The sequence below is a fragment of the Octopus bimaculoides genome, chromosome 14 (assembly GCF_001194135.2).
Source record: "Octopus bimaculoides isolate UCB-OBI-ISO-001 chromosome 14, ASM119413v2, whole genome shotgun sequence".
Classification (NCBI taxonomy): domain Eukaryota; kingdom Metazoa; phylum Mollusca; class Cephalopoda; order Octopoda; family Octopodidae; genus Octopus; species Octopus bimaculoides.
In genome coordinates, this window is record NC_068994.1 from 39,422,908 (window position 1) to 39,434,379 (window position 11,472).

The 11,472-nt window shown below is 31.7% G+C and overlaps 1 protein-coding gene across 1 annotated transcript in view; it reads right to left on the reverse strand.

Moving 5' to 3' along the window:
• The window catches only part of LOC106872376 (protocadherin beta-15), a 182,321-nt gene that overhangs the window by 23,412 nt on the left and 147,437 nt on the right, over positions 1-11,472 (reverse strand). Inside the window, exon 4 of the mRNA XM_014919349.1 lies at positions 1,161-1,320. Within this exon, the coding sequence (XP_014774835.1) occupies positions 1,161-1,320 (160 nt within the window). The remainder of the gene's footprint in view (positions 1-1,160; positions 1,321-11,472) is intronic.

Genomic DNA, 11,472 nt, shown 5'->3' on the forward strand with positions numbered 1-11,472 from the left:
ATATATATATATATATATAAATGTTTATACTCATTCAATATGTCTATATATGTGTATTTATGTACATATAATATACATTTGTGTGTGTATATACAAACACACTTTTTTTTGCTTATTTTGTGGAATAGAGTCATAAAAGTGATCAATACTACCTTGTGTTAGAAGTGTGTACAGTCTTATATATGTTTATTCATGTGTAAGGTGAACAGAAATTACATTCAATCAGCCTCCTGTTGGTTGATTGTACACATCAACAGATTGAAAAGGTGTATACAGTTGATGTATAGGCAGATTGAATGAAGTCGTTGTTTGAAAGTGTAATACCTGTTTACCTGACATATAGATAAATCTATATGTATGCATATGTGAATACAAGCAGAAACACACACACCAGCATACAGACACATATACAGACAAACATAAATGAATATATATATATATGTATATATGTGTGTGCTTGTGTTTATGTAAGTATATGTATGTGTATAAATAAGTGTACAAAAATCTCTGTATATATGTATTGGTGTGTGTGTGTACATATATATATACATACATATAAATGTACATATACGTGTGTATATAGATTTATATGAAAACACGCACACTTGTATATATATGTATATATATAAGGGAGTACTGAAAAGTTCATGGCTTTAGGGTATCACTCAACTTTCTGAGTTCTTTTACAGGGCTTAGAAAAATAAGGACCACTGTAATAGGTGTGTGAATCTGAGAGAGGAAATAAGTTGACTAAAATCATAAGTAACTGACCCTCCTGTATTTTCTTTTATCCAGGGTCAGGAGCTATTAAGTGCCTTTTGTTTTTATCTATCTATCTATCTATCTATCTAGCTATCTATCTATCTATCTATCTATCTGTCTGTCTGTCTATCTATATACATGTATATATATATATATATATATACACACACACACACACACATATATACAACTGCATGTGCGTGCATATAACTCTATATACACATGTATAAGTACATTTATATGAATGTATATATATGTATGCACATATATGCACATAAATGCTTATAGACAAATGTGTATATACACATACCCACACATGCACACACTTACACACACATACATCAAAGTGCATAATAGATCTCTGTCTTGAAGTTAATTTTTTTTATTTTCGTACCTACCTCTTTGCTCTTCATAATGTTGCAGGTTTCCCTCACTGAAAGCACGGCCACTATCAGCACAAGTTACCATTGACATCTCACTATAACAGTAAGGGAGTTTAGCTGTGGTCTCTTTATCCCTCTCGTTAACAGATGTTTCAGCAGTCTTTTGAAAATATTTCTGTGTACAGCAGAAATAAGTAGTCAAAATGGGACAAAGTAGAAAAAAATAAACTCATAGAGAAAACACATGTATGAAACACCAACACATCGCAATGTTGGAATGAATATATATATATATATATGTACCCCTTTGTAACCCGTCTTCTTTTCTCTTTGCACCCTTCCATCTTTTCCTCCCTCTCCCATGCACTCACCATTCCTTCAGTGTTCTGCTTTGTTACAACCAGAAATGGCTCTGACGAAAGTAGCATCAATTTCTTTAGGTCATTCAATTTTCCTCAACTGATCAGTAAACCAATTGAGTAAACCTGTCAGTAATGTACCTATAATGATTACTGGAAACAACTGTAAGCCAAATTTGCTCCAATAGAGCAATATGTAATGACCATTATTTTTAACTTGTTTTATATATATATATATATATATATATATATACATATAGATATCATAAATATACAGGGATTAGCATTGAGTTGCTTCTCCAACATACTGAAAATTTAGAAATAGCAGTCAAAGAACTACAGATTCTAAACTACAAATTTTTCTCTAAACGGATGGCGATATTTATGGCACACATAGAACAAAAAAACGGAGGGAAAAGCGTAAACAAAACAAGTCTTTAGTTAATTGGATACAAATCGTTTCATGGTTAAGCGAATGAAAATTTCACTATTCCAATCTTCAGTCCAAATATTCTGATAAATTTGAAAGTGTCTCTAAAAAAATTCACGGTAATTTTTGGCCATGCGACACCAAAAATCAACGATAAGAAAGGCACTTACGAATTCATCGGCCAGTGAGTTCAGGCATCTCACCCCGTGCCATAAGTATCGCCATCCGTTTAGAGAAAAATTTGTAGTTTAGAATCAGTAGTTCTTTGACTGCTATTTCTAAATTTTCAGTATGTTGGAGAAGCAACTCAATGCTAATCCCTGTATATTTATGATGATAAATGGTTTTACCGATAAAGGTTTTTTCATACTGAACTACTTGGCAAAATTGTTAATTATTAATTCTATTATTAATTGACGATTCCCTGCCCTTATTCTTGTATATACATATAGATAGATAGATAGATTATATATATTATAGGCAGAGGAGTGGCTGTGTAGTAAGAAACTTTCTTCCCAGCTACATGGTTCCAGGTTCAGTTGCACTGCAAGACACCTTGGGCAAGTGTCTCTTACTGTAGCCTCAGGCTGACCAAAACCTTGTTAGTGGATTTGATAGGCAGAAACTGAAAGAAGGCGGCTAGCTGGCAAAAACGTTAGCACGCCAGGCGAAATGCTTAGCGGTATTTCGTCTGCCGTGATGTTCTGAGTTCAAATTCCGCCGAGGTTGACTTTGCCTTTCATCCTTTCGGGGTCGATTAAATAAGTACCAGTTACTCACTGGGATCGATATAATCAACTTAATCCGTTTGTCTGTCTTTGTTTGTCCCCTCTGTGTGTAGCCCCTTGTGGGCAGTAAAGAAATAAGAAACTGAAAGAAGCTCATTGTATATATATATATGGTGGTGCTCCAGCATGACCACAGCCACTTGGCTGAAACCCATAAATAAATAAATAAATAAATAAATAAATATATATATATGTATGTATTTGTGTGTCTGTGTTTGTCCCCCCCCCCATCATCACTTGACATCCAATGTTGGTGCGTTTACGTCCTTGTAACTTAGCAGTTCAGTAAAAGAGACTGATAGAATAAGCACTAGGCTTCCAAAGAATAAGTTCTAGGGTTGATTTGTTCAACTAAAGGTGGTGCTCCAGCATGGGCTCAGTCAAATGACTAAAACAAGTAAAAGAATAAAAGAATAATATATTTATATATACGCCTACGCACACATACATATATATTTATAAATATATACACATACACACATGGTGGTTGGTGTTAAGAAGGGCATCCAGCTATAACAACCATACCAAAACAGACACAAAAGTCTGGTACAGTCTCCTGCTTTGCCAGCTCATATCAAACTGTGCAACCCATGCCAGCATGCGAGGTGGGTGTTAATTGATGATGATGATGATATGTATGTATATATGTATGCATGTATGTGTGTTTATGGGCGTGTATATATGTATATATATATATATATGTGCGTGTGTGTGTGTGGTAAGGTGTTGTATCTCTTAGTTGTTACATAAGGAAATAATTGTAAACAAGAGTCACTGTCATACACATAGTGTACTTCATCTCCAATCATCTGTAAAAACATGTCTGACCATTGAGAAATATAAGTTTGCTTTGGAACAGGTGAGGGTTGGTGACAGAAAGGGCATCTGACCATAGAAAATCAACCTCAACAACCTTTGTCCCATACAAGCATTGAAAAATAGACATTACAGCCATGTTGATGATGATGGTGATGATGATGATGGTGATGATGATGATGATGAAGAAGTTATGTTATGAAGGAAGACTTTATTCACTTGATCAAATGGCGCCATGAAAAAAATACATATATGCTTGCATATGCATAGACATATATTATATAGATACATCTGTACATACATACATATATACATACATGCATTACATAGATAGATCTGTACATGCATTCATACATATACACATACATACATTACATACTTGCATACATACAATATACATATATGCACACATACATATATGCATACATACATACATACATACATACATACATATGTAGATTTCTACATAAAATTATTATGCCATCTTAACAAGACCTTCATTGTCTCTCTTTCATGCACACCTACATACTCTCTTCCCCCCCCCCTCTCTCCCTTTTCATCCCCTTTTCTTTCTAGTTCTCTTAAACCTCATATCAAAGTTTTTATATGCAAAATATCTGAACCATTAAATATTATTAAACTAACAATTCAACATATTGTTCATATGTTTATTATTATTATTATTATTATTATTATTATTATTATTATTATTATTATTACTAGACCACCTTTTTTCTACCTGCCTGGCATGAGTATTCCTTTGTCATTCTTCCTGTCAGAAATACAGTTAGTGAGTGAGTGAAAGACCCACTGGAAACCTGTAACCAATGATGTTGTTCTTCAGCAATTGCAATAAATAAATAAATACTAAAACAGGAAAAAGTAAAGATTGGCCTCTCGAATGAAAGGCTTGTGTGTTTGTATACAGTTTCATTAGAACTATGTTGTACCTTTGCCAATGTAGTGAACAGTATCCTGTCACCTATTTACTAAGTTGTAAGAGAGCAGACTTCAAAATAATAATAACAATGATAATAATGATGATGGACTTTCCTGTCAAAGACAACATATGAGTGTTCAGCTATTGCTGAACGACCTGCACCAATGATTTGTTTATAGTGATCAAATGTGCGTGTTGTACATTAGCTCACTCCCTATATCAAATCAATATTATCCAAACAGGTGCATGGTGTACCGTGCATCAGGTGATGAAAGTGATTGCAGAGCAACATGAGATGAAGTGTTTTGCTCAAGAATGCAATGCATCACCTAGTATAGAATTGAAACCACAATGTCATGATCATGAGTGTAACACCTCAGCTACTAGGCCATGTGTTCTCATGATGATGATGATGATAATAATAACAATAATGGTTTCAAATTTTGCCACACGGGCTGCAATTTTGGGGGAGAGGATGAGTCGATTACATCGACCCCAGTGTTCAACTGTCATTTATTTTATTGACCCTAAAAGGATGAAAGGTAAAGTCAACCTTGGCAGAATTTGAACTCTGAATACTGCTAAGCATTTCATCCGGTGCGCTAACAATTTTGCCAGCTCGCCGTCTTTGGTTTCAAATTTTGGCACAAGACCAGCAAGTTCGAGGGAGGGGGATAAGTCCATTACATCAATCCCAGTGCTTGACTGGTACTCATTTTATCGACTCCCAAAAGGATGTATGGCAAAATCGACCTCGGTGGAATTTGAATTCAGAATGTAGCGACAGGCAAAGAAATGCCACTAAGCATTTTGTCCAGCACGCTAATGGTTCTGCCAGCTCGCTGCCTTAATAATGATAATAATAATAATAATAATAATAATAATAATAATAATAATATTAATAATAATAATAATGATGAATAAATAAATGAAATGAAACTATTTGGAAGCAAATCTCTAAACTAACCAGCAACTAGCTAATAGGTTAGGAATAGTCTTTTTAAAGAGACAGTAGAATAATATCCATGTAAAAATGTATGCAGGATCAAACTTCTATGAAGAAATTAAACAATTTTTTAACACATTAATTAAACCTCTTTTAAACTATTGTTAATCAAAATCCTTTCCAAATGAATTCATCATCAAAAAATTCATCACCATCGTCATTTTTGTCATCATCATCATTATCATTGTTATCACAGTAATTATTATTATCATCTTAATGTCTAATTTTCCATGCTTGCATAGGTTAGAGATGGAATTCATTAAAGCAAATTTTCTATATCTTGATGCCTTTCCTTTGTGTGTATGTATATATGTGTACATATATGTACACATAGATAGCTCACTGTGGATGTGTGTGTATGTATGTGTGCATGTACATGCATGTACTGATAACTGACTTTATATATATATACATATGTGTGTGTGAATCAGCTACATTTTGCTTAGGGAAAGATTACAGTGACCACTCAGAGTACACTTTTTTCCAGAAATGTAGAAAAGTTCAGTAAAGGGCTGAGAAACTCTTCTTGTGGAAAATCTGATATGCTTCTGGAACTGTCCAAAGACAGTCCATTGTGGAATAAAAATCAAATGATAACAATAATGACTGAATTAGGAACAGCTTTTTTTTATAACTAAAAGTAGTCTTTTGGGATTTGGTCTTAAGATGACTGAGATGATAGACTTTTGATGGATGTGGTGTGAGAGGTATCATGTATCATTTTGGAAATGATGTAAAATATCTTAATTATAAGTTGAGATGAAAACTAAGTGGATGGTAGTTAGTGGTTTATACAATACAGTAAATAGTGTTTAGTGGTTTATACAATACAGTAAATAGTGTTTAGTGGTTTATACAATACAGTAAATAGTGTTGTCATTTATTACCATGTACCTTGAGATCAAGTCAACAAAAGTCTAAAATTGAAGGCGTCCTGTGTATGACCATCCTAACTTTAACTTCATGCATAGTTAATCTAAGGACTACATTATCCAATACATCCTTATTTTTATTTTTAATGCTAGCATGGTGTAATTTTAGGGTGTGAGATTTTACTTCTATTTCTAATATGCCAAAACAATCTCATAAAATCTCCATCATTAGCTTGAACTGAAGCAGTTAGAAGGTGGAGGTCTAGGAATGAAAATGATCAAGTTTAATGTTAGCTGAAGAGAGGCTAGTTTGAAGAACTGAACTATCTAGCTTATTGCAGCGTAGAAAAACATCAATGTAGTTGATGATGATGTGGTATGACATGACAACAGTGATTATGATACTGTAATTTAGTCATGTGGAACAAGAAACTCCAGTTTATTCTGAGAGGGATGAAAAAACTAGAGAACGTAACCTGTCAAATTATTTTGTTTTGACTTAACACTGTTTGTCAGTTATGTTAAATGAAAAGTATGACTCTTCTTATATATAGCATTATTTTTTTTTAAAGATAATGTTGCGGTATTATAACAACAATGAAAAAAGTTTTCATGCTATAATTCTTACTTCAGGATAGTAAATACAGAATCTTTGTGGTATGGTTCACTAACAGTTGTTTATGATATTACAGAGTAACTTTATGGGAAATGTCAGCTTTATAGAAAATTACTGACATCAGCTATAAAGAAATTATATCTATGTCTAAAGGAAAAATTATAATTTATTTTATCATCATGTCCAAAATAATATCAGTATAGAAGTAAATTATTAGTGTGTCAAGTTTCTAGCTATGGAGACCAACAGATAGAATTTATATAAAAAATAAATATAAAATAGTTAAGATAAATAGCTTAAAATTTCTTTATTACTAACAATCACGAAATTTGTTTTTCTCACAAAGTTAAATCTATGTTTGCAACAAGATGTCTTTTATTTATTATTGATGTCGAAAGCATTCAATAAATATTACTGGTAATGTTATGGACAAGCCTATTGCTGTTTGGTCTAAAAGAATGTGAAAAAAAAAAAAAAATTATGCAGCCTTTGATATTGCTACACGTGTTTGAAACAAACACTTTATGTTACAGGTTTGAAGAAAATAAAATATTTGTTTCGAATTATTCAACAAGTATTTGTATATATAATTATCCAGTTCATACATCTATAAAAATATTAAATACCTCGATATGAAATATGTAACTATAATTTTTATACAATATTTTCATTTGTATTATGGCTAGTGGTATAATAAATTTTCGCTGATTGCTTATCTCTTTATTACTTTTTATATATTTGTTATTGAAACTATAATAATTGTTGCTATTATTATTATTATTATTATTATTACTATCATTATCATTATTATTAATATTGTTGTTGCTATTATTATTATTATTATTATTATTATTATTATTATTATTATTATTATTATTATTTCTTCTTATTTTATTTTAGGTTTGAAATATAGTTACTGAACCTTTCTTCTAAAGAAAATCCTAAAAATCTATTATCAAGCCTACCAACTCAATGTGAAAGTGCAAAGCTGTTTCAGTGCATTCATGAAACTATTCTTTCTCTGCTAGCATCCATGGGAGTGAATAGATTTATTGTCATTCAGCCTATCATTATAGCTACACAGAAACCAATGAACCTCATGCAAACATGTTGCACTAAATCTTTTTCACAGCATATTCTTTTTTTTAATGGCAGATATTATCATGTTCTAAAGATATTTCCCTTCTGTTCCTTTCAAGTATCAAAACACACACACACACACACACAAAGAAAAATAATCAGTATTTTCTCCTATAAATTTAGTTTTGTAAGTAATTTTGGACCAAGCTTCGCCAAAGTAGTACCTAAGATATAACGAAACATTTAGGGTTATGTTCCTGAATATTTTTTTTTAACATATAATCCAAAATCAATAGAAATATACAGCACCAATATTTTCTGCCACAGCTGATAAGGACAGCATCGATGCTAAAGATTTATTTGATTTATTTGTACTACTGAACAGATTGTAAAAGTACATTGCCAAAATATAAAATGACAATGCTTTTCTAAAATAAAACAGAAATTTAGCACTTATTTACCTGCTGTATTATTTTCAGATGTTACAAATTAAATAATATTTTACATTCAAGAATCTGATAAATTACATACACCAAATGAGGTACAGTTTAGTTTCATATCCGGGAAAGGAACCACGAATGCAATCTCTCTTGTGAGGCAACTGTTAGAGAAATACTTGGTTAAAAGTTAACCGTTATTCCTGACATTTATCGATTAGAAGAATGTGTTTGACAGGGTGCTACATTCAGCAGTTTCGTGGTAATTAAGACAAATAGGGGTAGATTAATTGTTTGTGAGGGCTGTACAAAGATGCAGTAAGCAAAGTGATTGTCAACAGTGATGTTAATGACAAATTGGATGTGAAAGTAGGAGTCCATCACACTCCATTCTTCAACCCTATCCTATCCCTCAAAGATCTGCAGGCCATCACAGAGTAGTTTGATTCTGGCTATCGGCTATCCATGGCAAATTTTAAATGTTGATGACCTAGTTCTCATAGCTGAATTTACAGGAGAATTACAGAGGAAATTCCAGTTATGGAAGCTACACCCAGAATTGAGAAGCCTCAAGATAAATTTGGCTAGGACTAAGTTTTTAGATAAGTAAGAAAGAAAGACACTGATATATTCAGGAAAATGGTCTTGCTTGAAATGCATAAAAAGTGTAAGTATAAATTCAGTAACTTTATTCAGTGTAAGCTCTGGGTGCACAAGATTTGCAGTGGAATCACATATATACATATAAAATCAATGAAGAGTTTACAAAATGCTTCAAGAGATGAGTTACATACATTCAAGCTCTACTTATCAAAATGCATGAAACTTTTGACCTTTAAGTTACTTCTGTTATAGAAATAATGTTGTGAACATACTGCAATTGCTGCAATGATTTGAGAGTTCCACAGATTGATTTGGAACAGTTTAAGTTTAAGCTTAACTAATTATGAGTGTTAGTCACAAATGTTTCTTCCATCATGAGCAGGGGAAACACTTGTTCTTTATTGTTAAATGCAACTGCATTTTAATTCCTTCTTAATTACTGTAAATGCATAGCTCATTCATCAGTTTTGCAATACCTTCAAATTTCGAGAAACCCCTAAATTCCTAATTAAAGGTTATTAATACTTGGCTCTAATTTTTTCAGCATTGGATTAATCATTAAGCAAAATAAGCCTGTGGTTAGGGCATCAAGGGAAGGGGAGCACCACAGAAATGATAAATGGTTTACAGCATAAAAATCCCCTTTAACTTGCTATAGTAATATTCGAAGTGGTTTATATGATTGGAAATATAATTTGAAAGTATTCATAGAGTCAAAATAAAACATTATTTTCCATATTTCTGTTGTTTTTGTTTCATTTTGAAAATTTTTTATAGTTTATTATTGTTTATATTTTGAATTACATATGGGGCCACAAAAATCTTTTTTAAGTGCTTAGGGCCTCTGTGGCACTTAATCTGGCCTTGAATTTTATCATAGTTTTGAAATTGGAGAAATAGACCTAATTTACTGTAACTCACTTAATATAAAATAACACTTTTCCTGTGTGCAATACTTACATATATATACCGTTTGCTAATTTATATGGTAAGCTTAACATAAGCACGACTGTGTGTCTAAGAAATTCATCTTAAAACCATATATGTTTTGGTTTATTAAAACTGTGTGACACTTGAACAAATGTCTTCTACAGAACAATCAATACTGTTGAATTTGTAGACAGGAACTGCATGATAGTCCATTGTCTCATTACCTTCATCATCCTCATTGTCATCACCCTTTAATATCTGTATTCCATTGATGCATAGGTTAGATGGTTTGACAGAATACAACAGGTCAGAGGATAGTGTTGAGTTCCAGTGTCAGTTTTGGCAGGGTTGCTATAGCCGTTTCTTAAAGCCCATGTGTAAATGTGTGTGTGTATACATATGTGTATCTATTTGGCTATTATATGCTTTTATTTTCTCTTTTACCAAGCATAGAAAGGAAAATTAAGATAACAGCTTTGAGAAAAATGTTATCCTTTACGAATATGTTTTGGAATAAATGTTGGAAAACTATGACATGGGGAATGTTTCCAGTAGTGCTTTCTGTGTAAAGAATATATAATTAACGGTTGACACACTTAATGTGGTGAACTAAAAATAATTTTTAGTTAATCGGTACAAAAATTTATGAGCACTAATGATAATTCATATCAAGGAAGGATAAAGGAGAGAACTCTGAAACCCAGCATTTGAGTATTATAGCCATAAATTTTGTTTCTAAGTGCTTTTGTATTTGAACCCTACCAGAGGTCTGTTTATATACAACTTCAATAAAATCATAAATATTTGAAATCTGAAATTGATAATCCCCTTGAGATCACGTTAAACTCATGGACCATCTCATGGAATTCCTTTTACTGACTTTATATATTTCATATTTATGAAAATGGCATTCATATATTTTTATCCAGATAGTTTTGTGTTGATTAAAAATGCCTATCAAATTACAGATTAAATTAAATTGAAAATTCCATTGCTACACTGTATACTCTTATCAAATTAGAACATTCCACCATGAAGTTCATATCACCAATATTCTGCTTTATTCTAATAGCTCATAAAATATTCTTGGAAAGCTTTGATTCCCAATAACTAATGTGATTGAGTAAAAATTAGAATAATTCTGGATGAAGAAGAAATCTTAGCAACACTTCAGTTATTAAAAGGATCAATAACCATAGTGTGAACAAAATCTTGCGAGGGTGTTTGGTTGTTTTATCTATTTATTCATTTATTCAGTCATTTATTTGTAACACAATAGAGTAGTATTTAATTTAAAAGGAAAAAGAAATGTGATCCACAGAAGTTGTAGAAGATAACAAATTACTTTCAAGAAATTTAAAACAAATAAATAAATATAAAAATAAGATGTAGTGCAAAAAAATAATAATAATAATAATAATAATAATAATAATAATAATAATAATAATAA